This window comes from Pleurodeles waltl, chromosome 1_2 (assembly GCF_031143425.1).
Source record: "Pleurodeles waltl isolate 20211129_DDA chromosome 1_2, aPleWal1.hap1.20221129, whole genome shotgun sequence".
NCBI lineage: Eukaryota > Metazoa > Chordata > Amphibia > Caudata > Salamandridae > Pleurodeles > Pleurodeles waltl.
The window spans coordinates 1,223,713,993-1,223,732,901 of NC_090437.1; the positions used below are offsets into that span (position 1 = coordinate 1,223,713,993).

The 18,909-nt window shown below is 47.3% G+C and overlaps 1 protein-coding gene across 1 annotated transcript in view; it reads left to right on the forward strand.

The window, feature by feature from the left end:
• Positions 1-4,100: 4,100 nt before the first annotated feature.
• SPON2 (spondin 2) overlaps positions 4,101-18,909 on the forward strand; it is an 86,035-nt gene continuing 71,226 nt past the window's right edge. The window contains exon 1 of the mRNA XM_069204180.1: positions 4,101-4,189. Within this exon, the coding sequence (XP_069060281.1) occupies positions 4,167-4,189 (23 nt within the window). The 5' untranslated portion in view covers positions 4,101-4,166. The remainder of the gene's footprint in view (positions 4,190-18,909) is intronic.

An 18,909-nucleotide genomic window follows, 5' to 3' on the forward strand; every position in this document is an offset into this window, starting at 1 on the left:
CCTGTTCTGTCCTACTTCAAGAAGATCTAATATTACTGGCTTTGGCTGCTGTTGTCCACTTTGCTCAGTTAACTGTGATGATTGAGTACTAGTTTGCAGCTGAGACAAATCCATTTCAGGCTCACTGATAGTTGCTAAGACAGCAGTAGATACCTCACTGAGAGACATGGCCTTGGGCTTAGGCTAGAGAGGTGCCGTTGATGCAGGAGTGCTGCTCCCAGCTTGGTGTCTGGAGGACAGTGTGGCAGGCACATGTTCCTGAAAAAGGTTTGGGGCGCACATCAGTGGTAGAAATCAGCTTCTTCTTCTCCTCCTCACTGGCCACTTTCTTGGCAGCACATTTCTTTGGGGCCATCTTCAAGCTCTGTCAGTTGGCAGTGTCACTTAGCCGCACAAGCGAAAAAGACTGGAGGGCTCACGTTATGTGGTCACGTCACTTTGTGCCGGCCTTCTACCAGAAGTACTGTGGATAATGTCTCTTGTGCACCTAAAACCAAACAAGCAAGAAAAACGTTTAGTGAAACGTGGCATTTTTGCAGTTTGGAAAATTCATAGTACAGATAATATAATTTAGTGTGGTTACTTATTATCCTAACTAATTAACAACAATAGTGTATCCATTCCACACCCAAACCATACCACCATAACATAATATTTAATTTTCGGTCAGGATAACAGCATACTGATGTTACTGTTTGCTTTATGTGCAACTAAGGGGAGACACTTGTGGCACGCAGGGAGGTCCAGGGAAAAAATGAATAATCGTTAAAAAATAAATGCTGGTGTGTGCCTGTGGCAGGTACGGGGTCCAGGAGAAAATGGCATAATCATTAAAAATGAATACTGGTGTGCCCCTATGGCAGGCAAGGGGGTCCAGAGGAAAATGGAGTAATCATTAAAAATTTATTATGGTGTGCACCTACAACAGGCAGGGGGGTCCAGGAAAATATTGAATAATCCTTAAAAAAGTAATGCTGGTGTGCAGCTGTGCATCTTTGTCAGGCAGGGGGTCCAGGGGAAAATGAGTAATGACAATCCTTAAAAAATTAATGCTAGTGTGCGGCAGGCATCCATTTTGAGGCATGGGGTGGATGGAGCGGAAGTGTTAAAAAAATAATAAAGACATTTTAAAACAAATAAATTGTTTTTTTTAAAAGGTAAAACACAAATAAATACATAGAGAGATAAAAGATAAATAAATAAAAAATGCTGGTGTATTAGGGGACTATGAGAAACCCAAAGAGAGGCAAGGAGGTGAGGGGGGAAAATTGAAAAAATGCATATATTATTAAACACTGTCCATACATTTACTACAGTGATCCTCAAGCATATTAAACTGATATCAGAGAAAACTAAAAGAAATGAACAAAAAAGCATAGCCCTCTCCTATCCATATCCATGGAAAACTGCATTGAAAACTCGAAAAAAAGGATTTACGCTCTGGCTGCACAAAATGGCTGCCAGCCACATGGTCAACCAACAAAAACAATAAAGGAGGCATGGGCACAGCAAATAACACATGCAGGCCTATGGCCAAAGAACACTAGCTGGCTACACAAAATGGCCAAGGCCACATGGTCAACCAACAACAAGCAAGGAGACATGGACAACAAAGAGCACATGCAGGCCTATGAAAAATGCATACTCGTTGGTTGCACAAAATGGACACCGGCCACATAGTCAAAAAACAAGCAAGGACGCATGGATAACAAGGAAGAACACATGGAGACCTATGGTGCGAGCACGCTGGCAGGCTTCACAGAATGGCTGCCAGTCGCATTGTCAACCAACAACAAGCAAGGAGGCATGGACACATCAAAGAACACAAGCAGGCCTATAAAAAAAGCACACTGGCTACCTACGCAAAATGGCTGCCGGCCTCATTGTTCAACAACAACAACAGCAAGCAAGGGGCCATTGAGGAACGAAGAACACATGCAGGTCTATGGCAAAAGCACACTGACTGCCTACGCAAACTGCCCATCGCCACATGGTCAAACAATAATAGCAAGGAAGGAAGCATAGGAGAACAAAGAACTGAAGCAGGCCTATGGCAAAAGCACACTGGCTGGCTACACAAAATGGTCACACGCAAGGCGTGGTCAGACAACAAGCAAGGAGGCATGGACAACAAAGAACTTATGCAGGCCTATGGACACTGACTACACAAAATAGCCCCTGGCCACACAGCATAGAGAACAGAGAAAATGGTGGCCTATAGCAAACACACACATACTGGCCAGACAAAGGAGGCATGGTAATAATGAAGAAAACACCACCATTAATTCATCTATGCCAAAAACGAAAATCAAACTTTAAAAAGTACGATAAAAAAATGCTTTCCACACTAGAAAACAACCTGAACGGTCCAATGGAGTCGAATATTCACGCGAAAATGTATTTTGAGTAGATTTAGTTGCTCTTTGAGTACAGACTATGCTAGAGAACTAGCCACGGCTGCTCACACTCGCCAGCATCACAAAACTGGTATCGGAAGGCTCCACGGCAACCAGAAGCTGAGCAAGCGGGCAGCAAATCTCGTGTGCGCTCGCCAGTGGGTGACAAATGTTGTCATGCAAACAAGTCTTGTGTGTGCCAACAGAAATATAACCCCGGCACACATCGACTTAGCAAGCAGAATTATATTTCTACCCAGGCTTAAGCTCAGCACCGTAGAGGGCCATTTGTGATACACTGCCTTAGGGTCATTTCAAAGACAATATAATATTTGGCCTTTCCACTCATTTGGAAGTCTTACAATTAAAACAGCAATATGCTGAGAATGGAGCTTCCCAGTTAAGAGCACACCAACAATGAAGGTGGAAAGCTGAGACGGGGTCTGCCTGACTCTGACCCACTTCATGCTTATGCAGTCACTAACAACAACGGATAAAATAGAGATCAACTGCAACTCTTTAGGCCAGCGTGCTATTCCCCATCATGGTGGCAATATTGGAGGATGATCCCTCATCCTTTGCTGATTATTTTGCAATGATTTTATGCAAATACTGAAGGTGTATATCCCGGCGCTGAGGATATGTGACTCCAGGCACACCTAAGACTACTGGGACTCCTAAAAAAACAGGTCTCCAGCTTCTTTTGTACTTCAAGAAATGAAGAGGAGGCTCTTATGTGTAGCAGCAGGTCGTGCTACGCTTTAGAGGTGATGTAGGAGAAGGTTCGACTGCTGGATCTCGTTTTCCGTATGCGTGGGATTTGTAGTAGGAGTCCAGCCAAATGTCAATTTCTATGTTTCTTTTTTAGCAGAAAAGAGCAGATTTCCCGGACAAGGTCAGAAGGGATATCTAAGCTTGAACAAATATCACAGCACTGTACTTGAGAACTACAATGACCATGAGAGAAGGGCTTGTCACATCACTAAATACACAGTTTCAATGCCACAATATAATTGAACGGAGAGATCTTAAGACAGTGCTGTTTATTATCGCATGCCATCATTTCTGAAATTTAAATTTATAACTCAGTAATGAGTGCCTGAATTAGCAAAAAATAAGTAATGAATTAAAAGTTGTCCAGATTTAGAGATCCTAAAATATGTCCGAACCGGTAAACCAAATATCGTTACAATGGCACTGCATGCACAAACCGTGCATTGTGTATCCTGAACACTGATGGCAATCTTTCCTCCTGTCCCACTGGAAACAGAGAGAAACTTACGTGTCGCTCGCCTGAGCTTAACACACATAAGCATATGCTGCACAAAAGGAGCGAAATGCCATGCCCTTGATAAAAGAGCCAGTCTGCTCTATGAGAGTCAGTTTATAAACTGAACACTCTCTGCCATAGAAAACCCTCTAAGAAGCCTGTCTCTATTTAGAAATTACCTAATGCGAGAAAGCTGTTTAAACAACCACAGCATATGTTAGACCTTCTGTTACTTCTGAATCAGTAAAATGATGTCTTTCAAACGCTGTCCAAGATTACCCGCCGGCTGCCTCCGAGGCCTGGAGCTTCATGACGCAATCTGGGGGTTCTACCGGGCACGGCCTCTGAATTCCCAGAATTCACGATGTTAGTTCGCGAAAGATGTTAAAGAAAACCTGCTTTTACCATCCAGAGGTTCAATTTATACTGGCAACAGAGAGCTGACGAAGTAGGAACATTTCGAGCTGTCCTCACAGACAGGGTTCCATATTTCTGAGGGGATGCTTGGGAGTCAGCCCATCAGGTAAACGTTTTGTTATTCTGCTCTGAGCGCTGGTGCTAAGCTTTAGGAAAAAATACTTCTTAGGCTGATATTTAAGTGCTCTCGAGTGTCATCTCTTTTGGACACTAAGGGCCATATTTATACTTTTTGACGCAAAACTGCGCTAACGCAGTTTTGCGTCAAAAAAATTAGCGCCGGCTAACGCCATTCTGAAGCGCCATGCGGGCGCCGTATTTAATCAATGACGGTAGCCGGCGTTAGCCGGCAGCGCCGGCGTAGGGGAATATGGAGCTTGGGCGCCAAAAAATGGGGCAAGTCAGGCTGAGGCAAATTTTTCGCCTCAACCCGATTTGCGCCATTTTTTACGACTCCCAACCCCCATAGAAATGACTCCTGTCTTAGCAAAGACAGGAGTCATGCCCCCTTGCCCAATGGCCATGCCCAGGGACTTCTGTCCCCTGGGCATGGTCATTGGGCATAGTGGCATGTAGGGGGGCACAAATCAGGCCCCCCTATGCCCAAAATAAAAATAAAAAAATGACTTACCTGAACTTACCTTAATGTCCCTGGGATGGGTCCCTCCAGCCTTGGGTGTCCTCCTGGGGTGGGCAAGGGTGACAGGGGGTGTCCCTGGGGGCATGGGAGGGCACCTCTGGGCTCCTTCAGAGCCCACAGGTCCCTTAACGCCTGCCTTTTCCAGGCGCTAAAAAATGGCGCAAAAGCGGCCGGACGTCATTTTTTTTGACCCGCCCACTCCCGGGCGTGAATTTTGCCCGGGAGTGTAAATACGGCGCACATGCCTCGGAGTCAATTTTTTAGACGGGAACGCCTACCTTGCATCTCATTAACGCAAAGTAGGTGTCCACGCTAAAAAATGATGCAAACTCCATGGACTTTGGCGCTAGACGCGTCTAACGCCAAAGTATAAATATGGAGTTAGTTTTGCGTCGGAATTGCGTAAAAAAAAACGACGCAATTCCGGCGCAAACGGAGTATAAATATGCCCCTAAGGGAGAGAAGGCATGTTAGCAGAGCTGAGGCACAAGCGCAGTCTTTACATGAGTAAAGAAACTCAAGTTGGAAGAGAAAATAATATGAATATCTAATATGAGTTTCAAGAACTTGTCCTAGGTATAATGGTACAGTACAATACCCTAATACGTAACTTTACACATGGCAGAGCTGATGCTCTAAGTACTTGAACTAATTCCATTTTAGTCAAATGCACCTTGCAAGTAGATTACCTCAAGACACTTAAGTCCTCTACACCCCCACCAGTGCAAACCTTTCTTTAGGTCTGGCGTTCGCCAAGACCTTTTGATTGTACTAAAATAATATTTATATCATACTTACATAAGGGGGTTCTCTTCATCCACTGGTCTTTTCTTGTGTCATTCACATTTTGCTTCCTCCCACCACATCAGAGGGCTATGGCTCAGCCTACTATACCCACTGGCTAACTTCACTTTAAGTGACTGCATTTTGCTCTTTTACAAGAAGCACATCCACATTGAAGTTCCCTTCGGAAGCGTGATTTCTTTATCCTTCAGCATTACTTTTGTGTTGCCTTAGTAATATAAAAACACGTTCTACCTGCATATCATGTGAGCACAGACACTTTACAGTTTATCAGTTCCTGCCTCTGGCTAATGTTTAAATTCCTTTTGGAGTAGCCTTTGATTTTCTGACTGCTGTTATTTCAAAGCATACCAGATTGTGTCCATTTGAAACTGTTTATTATTAAGATATCATATTTTTAGTATGCACGCAATCAAGTGGGTTTATATCCCTACTCCTCCATGTCACAGTGGCATGTATTTCAAGTGAGGACTGCTTTTATACTTCCAAGCATATTTAGTTTGTCCTGCTTGAATGGGTTTTTAGTTTGATTCCAATGCTCTTGTATGCCATGCTTGTATTGAAATTTAACTATTATATTAATGACTGAAACATTGCTGATCCATCTATCTATCTATCTATCTATCTATCTATCTATCTATCTATCTATCTATCTATCTATCTATCTATCTATTTATCTATCTATCTATCTATCTATCCCTATTTGTCTTTGCAAGCCTTTCTATTTACCTATTTTTTTGAACCCGCCCTACACTATTTGTAATATAGAAGTTTACAAAAATATTACAAAATAACATTATCAAAGGCAAAAGGCTAAAACAATATAACAACAAAACAATAGTTTTTTTTAGGTCTGATGGTTAGCCGGGACACTTTTGTTGTTACTAACTTTATGTGTATTACATGGTTATTTTTAGGGGTTGTCAGACAGACTTCATTTATTAGTCTGTTGTTGGGTCGCTCACATTTTTCTTCCACCAACTCCAGTATGCATCATGGAGCAATGGATCAGCCAACATCAGCCCACAACTGACTTCACTGAAGGTTATGGCATGATGCCCTTTCACAAGGAGCACATACAATCACAAAGGGGTTCCCTTCAGTGCCAGGGATAACTGTGGTAATGTAGTTTTTTGAGACCAAAAAATATTTTTGCCTTTAGCCAATTCGTTTTTTACATTGATTAGGAACGGGCAGCTTCCCCAAAAATAAATAATAAGGTATTCACCATGTGTGGTAAACACTTCCTATTTTTATTTTTTTAATGAGACATTGTATTGGCATTTTATAATAAAAACAGAAACAAAGGGAGAAAATTAGAGCTACAGTCAAGTGCACCGCATTTGCACACCCCATGTGCATAGCACACAATACAGATACCAAACAGGTAACCCAAACTGCAGTACAAGCCAGTCTGACCACTACATCTTTTCCATTAAATTTTGTCACTGCCTCCCTCCCCCTGTGGTTAGAAATGATCTATCTGATCATCCAGTGATTGTCTGGAAATGGTTTCCACCGAATCCCTCTGTAAGGAGCCTAGTCGCCACCAGATACTGACATGTTTGGGGGGTAAACCGTACTTCTCCATGCTCATACAGTGGCCCAGTCCGTTACTCCAGGTCTCCACGGAGAAGGGCGTCAGTCAATTTCCAGGCCCTAGCAATGTCTGACTTAGCCACAGTCAAGCCAAGTCACAGAAAGGTCCTCTGGTGTCTATCACTACTTGTATCATCTGCAAAATGGAGCACCACTAATGAAGGGTCTATGAGGAGCCTCCACCGCTAGCACCTCCACCAGGAAGCAAGTAGTCGGTCCCAGAATTGGACCAGCACGTGGCAAGACCAGATGGTGTGTAGAAAATCACCTTTTCTGTGTAACAGTGCAGACAGTGACCAAATCCATTCACCCCATCTTCCATAGCTTGTGTCTTGTACAACAGACCCAATGCAGATTCTTGAATTGTATAGCTCGGAACTGGGTGGTCATGGCAGCCTTTCCCAGAAGACAGGGCACCCTGACGTTTTTCAATTTTAAGAGGCCCAAGGTCTCGGGTACTAGCCACGCATAGCTCTCTAAAAGTATCTGGGGAGTTAACTATAAGGAATTTGTAGATGACGGAAAGCTCGTGGTCTTGGGCTACTGTAACCACACACTGGCTTCCAAGGGTGTGTGATCCAGAATGCTGTCTAGGCCCAATATGTAGGACAAAAGGGTATGCCGGATCTGCAAACACCTGTATAATTGACTCTGAAGATGGTATTCCTGTTGCAAGTTAGAACTCAATTTAAGATTACTTCCCCTCATCAAGTCTCCCAAATGTGAAATTTCAATGAGGTCTAAGGCTCGAAAATAATCTACATTTGCCACATCTGGGAGACGGGTGCCTCTCTAGAGCAGACAGTCTTTGATTGTGTGTCCTGACCACTCCGGAGCCCTGAGAGTCTCACACCAGGTCTCCAGCATAACAATTGTGGCAAGTGGGAGAGATTACCGTGGTGCCTTCCCATATAGGAGGTCAGGGAGTTGGGTCCCCTGTATTTCCCACATGTGAGAGGCGTCAGTCTGGTCAGTGGCCCCATCAAACCACCACTCATTAAGAGCTTCAACTTTAATATGAAATTTGTCTGGCGTCACTATGCCTCCCTCTAAGGTGGATTTGAAACTTTTGTTTAACACAATTCTGAGGGATGTTGATTTCATAATAAGCCCCAATGAATAGTATCAATAAGGGCAAAGAAAGGTCTGTGGCTAGAGTAAGTGTTATTTTGAAGTTGGTATCGGAGGTGTGGCAATTCAACCATCTTAAAAAATTGCGAATTTGCCCATGAAGGTGGGGGGGACCAAAGCCAGAATTCTGCGGTCAGTTTTCTGGTTAGTGGTTGTAGGTTCATATCTGGGTGTGCTGCCTTGCATGACATACTCCCCAAAATAGCAAAATCCCCCACAGAGAATATGAATCTCCCCTACCAAGCCATGTTGGAGGGCATGATCCTATTGCAAAGATAGAAAACTTGGTTCAGTTCATTTGAAACCTGAATACCTCCTCAAACACACACAGAATCTGTGGAATGATCATGGCATAAACATTAAGGCTTTTTCGAAAAGATTAAGACAGCATCTGCGTATATTATGACATTGAAAGCCACTCTGTCTGTCCATTCAACCCCCAGAATCAGAGCGTCCACTTTGAGCAACACTGCTAAGGGTTCAATGGGCAGAGCAAAGAGCAAGGGTAGTTATGGGCACCCCTGTCGAGTGCCTTGCTGCACTAGTGTAATAAATTGAATTACAGGTTAAGGGGGGTGGGTGAAACCCTACACAAGCAGCGACCACAATTTCTGTCAGGGTGAAGTCACAAGCAAACCCCAAATTAACCTGTGCTTATTCCTCTGGTAGCTTGGCACAAAGCAGTCAGGCTTAACTTAGAGGCAATGTGTAAGGTATGTATGCAGCACCTAAAAAAGCAGTAGAGTGAAAATACAACACCAATTTAGAAAAAAAGAGTTAAATGTAATACATTATATGAGACCAAAATGACAAAACTCCAATCATAAAACCCAATTTAATTTAAAATAGCGCCTAAAAGCACAACATGCCAACTGTGGTAATCTGCTCACACCGGACTGGGAAAAAGTCTGGGAAAAAGTCACAAGTGCAGACCGACTGCGATGGAGTGCGGGCTGGATACAGAGACCAAGTTAGCCTGATAAACAAAGTACCCTTAATCCGGGTTGCAGAGCATTGTGAGATCCAGCGTGGAGGATGAGTTGCACAGCGGCAGTTCCAATAGGCTGCTGGCAGCAATGCGAGGGTCTGCGTTGAGGATGTGTTGCACAGTGGTGATTCTGGAGAGCTGCGGGGCTGCGATGCAAGGTCCTGAGTCAAGGCTGCGTTGCCAGCAGCAGTTCTGAGGAGTTGCAGGCTTGGAATGTGAGGTGGAGTGCAGTAGGTCCAAAGAGCTGTGGAGTGCAGTTGGTCTGAAGAGCTGTGGTGTACTGTGTCAGGGATGAGTCACACCTGAATGGTTCTGATGCAGAGCTGCGAGGCGATGTGTTCTTGCTGCATCTGTTCTGCTTCAACCCCAGCTAGTCTGGCAGAGCACCTTCAGGCCCACTTTCAAGGATCCAGGACTGGAATGGCACCACTTAGGAGGACAAGAGACACAGCAGGAAGAGTCCAGAGGCTGGGTTCAAGAAGGCTGATGCCTTCTCTATCCCTGAGGTTTTGATCAGGATGCCAGTCAACTAGCCTTTGGAGTCACTCTTTTGGTTCTGTGTTGAAGATGCAGGTCCAGTCCATTTAACTCAGGTAGCAGAGAGCAGGGCAGCAGAGTAGCAAGATAGCAAAGTAGCAGTTCTTCTTGCAGCACAGCAGTCATGCTGAGTCTTCAACAGGGCCAGAGGTGTACTGAAGAGTTGGGCTTGAGGGTCCAACATTTATTCCTGGTGGCATCTTTGAAGTAGGAGAAGGTTGTGGAGGTTTTCACTGCTAGAGGTGTCTGCCTCTCTGACCTGGCCCCAGCTTGTCTGGGTCTCAAATGATTAGTGGAAGGTTATCACTTATTAAATGTAATAAGTTAACTCAATGTTATCCTGTGGGAGAGGTGGGCCTCGCAGTAGTGAAAAGCAAATTTAAGAGTAGTTTTACTGCCAATACACGTTAAAGCTACTAGTAAATGCCCAACTTTTTAAATACACTGCATCCTGCCTTTGGGCTGTTTGGGCTCTAACCTAGGGGGGAACGATATGTATTATAAAGGAAGGCTTAGGCCTGCTAACAGCTTCATTTTGCCAGGTCGAAATGGCAGTTTAAAACTGCACATACAGGCTGCAATGGCAAGCTTGAGATATGTTTCAAAAGGGCTACTTAAGTGGGTTGCACAATAAGTGCTGCAGTCCCAGTAGTATAATTTAATGTACAGGCTCTGGGCACATGCAGTACCACTTTACTAGGGACTTACAAGTAATTTAAATGTGCCAATTGGGTGTAAGCCAATTCTACCATGTTCAAAGGAGAGAGTACAAGCACTTTAACACTGGTTAGCAGTGGTAAAGTGCATAGTGTCCTCAAGGCCAAAAGAAACGGGTTCCTAAAACAGGAGGGTGAAGGCAAAATGTTTGGGGGTGACCCTGCAGAGAGGGCCAAGTCAAACAACTAGAAAAACTCTAGATACTTTATTACCTATCCAAAAACATACAGTCAACTCTGTGTAGAGTTGTCTATTGTAGCTGATGTAGAGGGGGCCATATTTCATTTTCTCCAGCAGAGCAAAGAGATAGCCCCAACCCACTGTATCAAATGCCTTGTAGAAATCGATTAGCAGCAGAGCCTGATGGCCCGCTAGTGGGTGGGACGGGGGAGGGCATTATAGAGTCACAACACATTACGTCTGGTGGCACTTTTGAGCATAAAGCCTGACTGGTCAGAATGGATGAGCAAAGGCAACACCGTTAGTGAATGTTTTGCCAAGGTTTTAACTCAGACCATCACTTCAATACTGAGGAGAGATATGAGGGATAGGAGGGAAAGTAATCTGTGGGGAGACCGGGTTTAGGGATCACTGCTATGTCTACTGTGCATAAATCTACAGAGTCCTCCACACCTAATGCCTCCTGGAACACCCCCAAGAGCAGCACTCTTATGGTGGAACCATGCAGGCTTATAGAACTCTGCTGGGAACCCATTAGGGCCAGGGTTCTTGCCTGGTTGCAGTTTCCCAAGCGACTCACCCAATTACTCCACCATAGTCTCCTCACCTAGGAGTGCGCAGTGCTGGTGGGACACTTTGCGAGTGGGGACATCTGCAGTAAAGGCTGCCATTCCCTCCAGGGGTTGCAGGTCAGGCTATGTGTAAAGGTTAGAGTCATAGGCTGTGGATCTGTTCAGATAAGGTCACTGGTGATTATATTCCCTTGTTTATTATGAATGTAAGAGATTGGACTTCAAGACATGGCATTGGAGCAGAGGCAATGTATTGTTCTGCTGGGTTTGTCCCTCTATTGATAAACCTGACTCTGTGTGGCTAGCCACACTGTCTTTACATTGTTTAACAGAGTTTGTTGAGAAATCTATATTGCATGTGTAGTGAATCTCAAAGAGTACCTGGATCCTGTGAAAGCAGATATTGTGATTCCAACTCAAGGACACGAGTCTCAAGGTATCAAACGTCCCATTGGTTCTCCAATTTTTGCCCATTTGCTACCTACAAATTCCTCCCCCAGTGTGGCCTTATGAACTTTGTTGAAACCAGAGAAGAAAGTGAACCCCATCTAAACTGGGTGGGTTATGTCGCCACGTATCTGTGAAACACATAAATGTCAGGAATTTGGTTAGGAGTGTCTGGCCTGTCCACGTCCTCGAGTACATCTTGCTATCCAGCGACAGGTCATCCACACCATTAAGGATACCTGCTAAAACCCAGCGTCCAGTGTGAAATTGTAGCAATAGCTCGGTCACAGAGATCAGAAATTCTGGTGCCAGTGGGGAAGAGGCATACACCCTGACAAGAGATAGAGTGGGCCTGTAAAAGGCCAGCTACCCCAACATATCTAACCACTTTGTCATCAAAATTTGCACCCCTCAGCTGCCATGAAATGCCATCTGAACTCAAGAGGTAACTTTTGGTGTAACAAAAAAGAAGGATGTGCTTTAGAAAGCTGGGGTTCCTGGCACAAAGCATGCCACTTTTTGGCTTCTACGCACCCCCTGCATTTCTGGGGCTGGTGCCTAATGGACTTTGCTCTTTCCCTGACAGCCTAAGCTCCTGGAGCTGTCCCACCTCTGATCCCTCAGGAGGAGGGGAAAGTATGCAGGTGTTGGCTGGAGTGGATCTCTGGGACAGGCAAGGCCAATCTCCCCACTAGTAGACTCCTTGTTGTCCAATGGGGCTTAACCATCTTTGGAGTCCTAAAAAGGGACCAACGTGCTGATCACCCCCACCCTCAGGGAGGGAAAATCAGTTTAGGCTGTGGAGGTTGGGCTAGATGACCTGCTTGCCCTCAAGGTAACTTTTGCCATTTGTTTTATGTCTGCTGTCTGTTGTGCCATCCCCTCATTAGGGACACACACTACTTACCAGGAAAAAATGAATGTGGTGAGGATGTTCCATCCTTGTATCAAGCTGCGCCCCACACCCATGGCCCCCTATTCCCCCTGTGGATATGCCTTTCCCCCCTCTGGGAAGCAGAATGCCCGCCAATCACCAGAGGTAGATTTAGTCTTAGTATAACTAATGGGGTGATGAGCCATATCTCCCACTCCTAAAGCCCACCAGTCTTTCTGACCCTTACGGAGCCTACTGTCTGAATATTGCAGACATTTCCATGTCAAGTGAGAAGAAATTTTGATTCTTTTAGGTATATGTTTAACGTTTGGCCAGCTGAAAGGAGATTAGTACCCCCATTCTGGCTCCTGGTGGCTGGAAGGCTGTCTGGTGCCCCGGGGTGTGGCCGACAGTGCAAGTTCAGGATAGGCAAATCTTGCACCCATTCTGATCATCACTTTTTACCATGATGACAAGGTGAGCTTTCTGCCACCCCTCTACCCCTACCCTTGGATGGGCAGGTAGGTGATAAAAGTGAGAAAAGGTATTGAGTGGGGAATTGGTCCATCTTAGCATCAGACCCCACCCCTGGTTACCAGACAGTATTTCTGCCTGTAGGGAAGGTAGAATAGGCTGGCCCATGTGTGAAAGCTACTCAAAAAGATACCCCAATTTCATTTACCTTGCCATGGTGTATTGCTGTAGTATTCAGGCTCTAGGTTAGCTAGCAACCAGGGAAGCCTACCAACCCTGGGTATTTCTGAAACCCTTAAACTTGAGCAGGTCCAGGGTGGTGTGACTTGCTTGGATCCCAGTATGTCTTCTTACTAAAAACGCCTTGCAAATGTCAAAATAGGGGTGAAAAAAGACTATGGCTCTCATTATGAAATTGACGGTAAGTACTGCTTACTGCAATGCTGACTACCGCCAACATACGGCCGCCACGGTGTATCACCGCTACCCATCTAATGACACACACATAGCAATCCGTCAATATACAGCCACACACACAAGTCCGCCAGCCCAAAGGTCAGTGATAAACTGGCGGTAGCAAAACCCACACCATTACGCCAACAGAACTACGCCCATAACATTATGACTCACGAATCACCGCATACAAAACAACACCACATTGGACAATTCAAACTACACACACCTGACACACATACACACCACACCACTATAAAACACACACCCACAGTACTCACAACCCTTTATGAATACAAACAGGTGCCACAAGAGAGATAGCAAGAACCCAGACAAGACCACAGCCACACACCACCATTACCTATACACCATCCACGCACCTTACATCACACACCCCAACACATCATCCCACACACCCTCACCCACACCACTCACACTACACCCATGGCACCACAACCACACTCCAGATTCTCTGAAGAGGAGCTGTGGGTCATGGTGGGGGAAATCATCCAGGTAGAGCCACAGCTATTCGGATCACAGGTGCAGCAGACATCCATTGCTAGGAAGATGGAGCTATGGCGGAGAATCGTGGACAGGGCCAATGCCGTGGGACAGCACCCCCAGAACAAGGGATGACATCAGGAAGAGGTGGAACGACCTACGGGTGAAGGTGATTTCCACAGCAGCAAGACACCAAATAGCTGTACAGTGGACTGGTGGTGGACCCCCTCCTCCTCCCCCACAAGGAGGAGGACTTGACTCTGTTAAGTCAACTCTTTACTACTATCACCCCCCCTACCTGCATGCCATCACAAACCCCCACCCTTACCCACACTCCCATCACTCAACCACCTCCTGCACACCACACCATCACAACCCACCCCTCCCAATACCAAGCCCTGCATACAACACCAATGCATGGACCCCATCACAGACCTGCATGGCCACCTATCACTAAAGCACGCACACAAGAGAGAAACAGCAAGCCCATCAAATAACTACTCACACAAGGCAAAGCTGACAGGGCAATAACAACCTTAGAGGGCAACACACCCATGCACAAGATGTCACATGCAGAAAATATAACACTGCATTTACATCCCCACAGGTCCCCCAGCCAACGTCACCGGAGAGGAGGTGCTAGCAACATCCAGTCCCCCCCACCAGAAGAGGCCCACAGTGATGACAGCAGCTCTGGACGCCTGGATCTGGATGACCAACCTGGCCCAACAGGGATCTCCAGACAGTCGGTTACCCAGGCACAGTCCCATACCACCACAGAGCCTCCCCCCCTCAGGAAACACCACCACAGTATCCACCCAGCAGGCCCATACCTCTGTTCCCAGGACACGTCAATCACCAGTGTGTCCACCACTACAGGGTCCCCAGGTCACCCCACAAACACAGAACGATCAGGGACCTGGGGTCAGTGGCAGTGGGCATACGGTTCAGGGGACAGAGGCACAGGACAACAGGGAAGCTGGGAGGACTGCTGTGTGACAGAGGGAGGACAGACCCAGGGAACCAACTCTCCAGGAGGCACTCACCAAGATCCTGGGAGCATACCACTATTCCCAGGAGACGATGGGCTAGATCCTGGACAAGTTGCAGGAGAACCAGGGGCTGCAGGGGGGACAGTACCTGGGGATCAGGGAGGACTTTAAGTCTGATAACAGCACCCTGGTCTCCATTGCAGGGGTGCTGGCAGACATGGCCAACACTATGAGGGAGGCAGTGGCACCCCACCGGGCCCCTACCACTAGCCAAACCGATGACCAGCCCTCCACCTCTGCTGCTGCTAGTGGGCAGGAGGCCCCGCCACAGGACCAACAGGCCACCAGCACCCCTCCCCCTGCGGAAGGAGAGCCACCCAGCAAACAGTCCCTGTGATCCAGGCAGAAGCCAGAGACTATTGCCAAGACCCCCGCCAGGAGATAAGACTCTCCTGATTGTCACCCTTGTGTCCCACCCTGTCACCCTGTCCACCTTGAACTGCCATTGCTCCACTTCATATGCCCCCTTGGACAATGCACCTGTGATCCACATAGACTGGACTCTATCCTGGACTTTCCTCCATCATCAACCCAGCCCATTGCACATTCCCCTCTACTTATTTGCGCTTAAATAAACACCATTTGAAAAATAAAATGGAGTCTGTCAAATGATTGAACTAGGTATTCGTTTAACAAGCTTTAAACGCTGCAATACAAATTGTACAGTAATGTATACATAAGAAAGACCTGTAGTTGGCTGCAGTCAACACACCAGGAGTGATAGTGGGGCACAAATATCTGCAAATAGAGATGCCAAAGGGTACAGTGAGTAGCCATAGAAATGGGAAAATCAGCCTGCCAGTGACAATGTCAAACACAAAACAGTCATTTAAATGTGAAGTTACCCTGTATTACCTGTGTGTCATTTGAAGTATTGTCCAATTACTGCACTTCTGTTGTCCTCATCCTCATCCTCTGCCTCCTCATCTGTTCACAGGGTCCACTGCTGACACACAGCCATCTCCAGCCTCATCCTCCTGCAGAAAAGGCACCTGGCGACGTAAGGCACGGTTGTGCAACATACAGCATGCCACGATGATCTGGCAGACCTTCTTGGGTGAGTAGCACAGGGATCCACCTGTCAGATGGAGGCAATGAAACCTAGCCTTTAGGAGGCCAAATGTCCTCTCTATGATTCTTCTTGTTCGCCCATGTGCCTCACTATAACGTTCCTCTGCCCTTGTCCTGTGATTCCTCACTAGGGTCAGTAGCCATGAGAGGGTGGGGTCACCAGAGTCACCTGCAAATATCGAGAGACAGCTGTTAGCCACACACTCAGCCTTAGGGCCCACAATATACCCATACACCAACATCCACTGGGTGGGAACCAGGGCTCACCTATTAGCCATACCCTGTGCCTCTGGAGTTGAGTCATCACATATGGGATGCTGCTTTTCCTCAGGATAAAGGCATCATCATGCACAGACTCAGAATACTTTGCATTGACATAGGCGATGTACTGGTCCGCCAGGCACACTTTCTGCACATTCATAGAGTGAAAGCTCTTTCGATTTCTGAACATGTGTTCATTTCTCCGAGGGGAGGGGAAATGCAATATGTGTACCATCAATAGCCCCAATAATGTTGATATGTCCAATTGCATAGAAATCAGCTTTCACTGTGGCCAAATCCTCCACCTGGGGGAAAACGATGTAGCTGCACATGTGTTTAATCAGGGCAGACAACACTCTGGTCAGCACTATTGAGAACATTGGCTGTGACATTCCTGCTGCCAAGCCCACTGTCACTTGGAAAGAACCAGTTGCCAAGAAATGGAGCACTGATAGCACTTGTACAAGAGGGGGGGATCCCGGTGGGGTGATGGATAGCAGATATCAGGTCAGGCTCTAATTGGGCGCACAGCTCTGTGATTGTGGCCCTGTCCAGTCTATAGGTGAGGATAATGTGCCTGTAATCCATTGCTGCAAAGTCCACCAGAGGCATGTACACGGGGGGGACGTTTCCATCTTCTATTCATCCACAGCGGTTGCAATCTAGGGGGCTAAACTGTGAGTAGCTGGTCACTATCCCATATTTCCAAACACTACACCTCATTGTATGTTGTGACTGTAACAGTATATTGTTGGATAGGCCCAAATTGTGCTTATGTGTACTGCGACACAGTTAGGTGCCATGGCCTGCACCCCCACATGAAATGGCGTCCGCGTGTCCTGTTAGGAGGGACATGTGGAAATGAGGTAATTCTGCAGACGTTGTGCGCCATTGCGGGAGGCGGTCGAAAACCACTGTGCAACTCCTCATTGGTTAACATTGGGCCCTATGGGTTACAGTGGCCAATGGTGATGTACCCCGGCGGTGACGGTACGCACCGCCGCGGACGTGACCGCCATTTTCTATCTGTTCACTCACTTGCTACCTGACCTTCAACAGGAGAGGACCTACACTGCATGTGCTGTTGTGACCTGTGTCTGTAACCTACCATGGCTCGTATCACTGTGGAAAGGGCCCCTGCCTTCATCGCAGCGGAGTTGGAGCAACTGGTGGATGGGGTCCTACCCCAGTACTGAATGCTATATGGGCCTCCAGACCAGCAGGTGTGTACACTATGAGCACGATGCATGGGGCATGAATGCATGGAGTGGTGTGTGTGAAGGCCTCATGTGGGGGGGTTGGTGGAAGGGCAATGGGCAGCGTGCTGCATGTATGGTGGGCCATGTCTGTGCGTAAGGGGAAGTGTGGGCTATGGTGGGCCATGAGTGTAACAGGCAGGACGGTCTGACTGATACCTTTTCCTATGTGTATTTCTCTGCAGGTCAGCGCCCATCAGAAAAAGGGCATATGGAGTGCCATCGCCAAGGACGTGCGGACCCTGTGGGTCTACGGCAGGGGGAGCACCTACTGTCGGAAACAGTGGGAGGACCTGAGACACTGGGCACGGAAGACGGCGGAGGCCCACCTGGGGATGGCCCCCTAACGAGGAAGGGGTGCCCATCAAACCCTGACCCCCCTGATGGCCGGCATACTGGCGGTGGCCTATCCGGAGCTGGATGGGCGCTTGAGGGCATCACAGCAACCACAAGGGGGTGAGTACAGTGCCCCAATTACTACTTGCGCGTGGTGGAGTGGCATCCGGGTGGGGAATGTGGGCCTGTGGGTGCCCCTAGGCCAGCCTGGACATTGCAGGGTAGGTCACAATTTGGGCGGGGGTCTGATTTAAAATACCTCCCACCAAGCTAGTAGACATCCACTACTTGGCAGGGGTCTGTGGGTCTCAGGTATGCTGCATTTGGCGTTAGATGTCCCTGTCCATGGGCTGGTGACTAGCATTGTGACTGTTAGTACATTGCCTAGTGCGTGGGCTGTTCCCTGTGTGAGTGTGCTGTGTACGCCAACGCAGGTGTTGTTGCCACCATTGACAAAGTGTATCCTTTGTCTCTCCCCCCCTCCTTTTGTTTTGTCACCCTGTCCTTATGTGCATTAGCATCATCTGGCGGAGGAGCAGAGGCACCGGTGACGGGGAGAGCTGCATCCCACAGGGCCCAAGAGGCTGAATCCAACGACGGTGAGGGCACCAGTGGGACAGATGGCAAGGGGGGCACCACGGAGGAGACCGGAGGGGACAGTTCGGACAGTGATACCTCCACCGATGGAAGCTCCCTGGTGGTGTCGGACACCTATTTGCCCAACGCAACTACAGGTACAGCCACCACCCCCGTACCAGCACCGCCCTCCCAGCAGCCCCTCAGTGTGTTTCCTGTGCCCGCTTGCCCAGGAGGGTGGGCATCTCCTTCGCCCCAGGCACCTCAGGCCCTGCCCCAGTTAGCCCTGCTGCCCTGAGTGAGGAGGCTATTGACCTCCTGCGATCCATCTCTGTTAGGCAATCAACCATTGTGAAT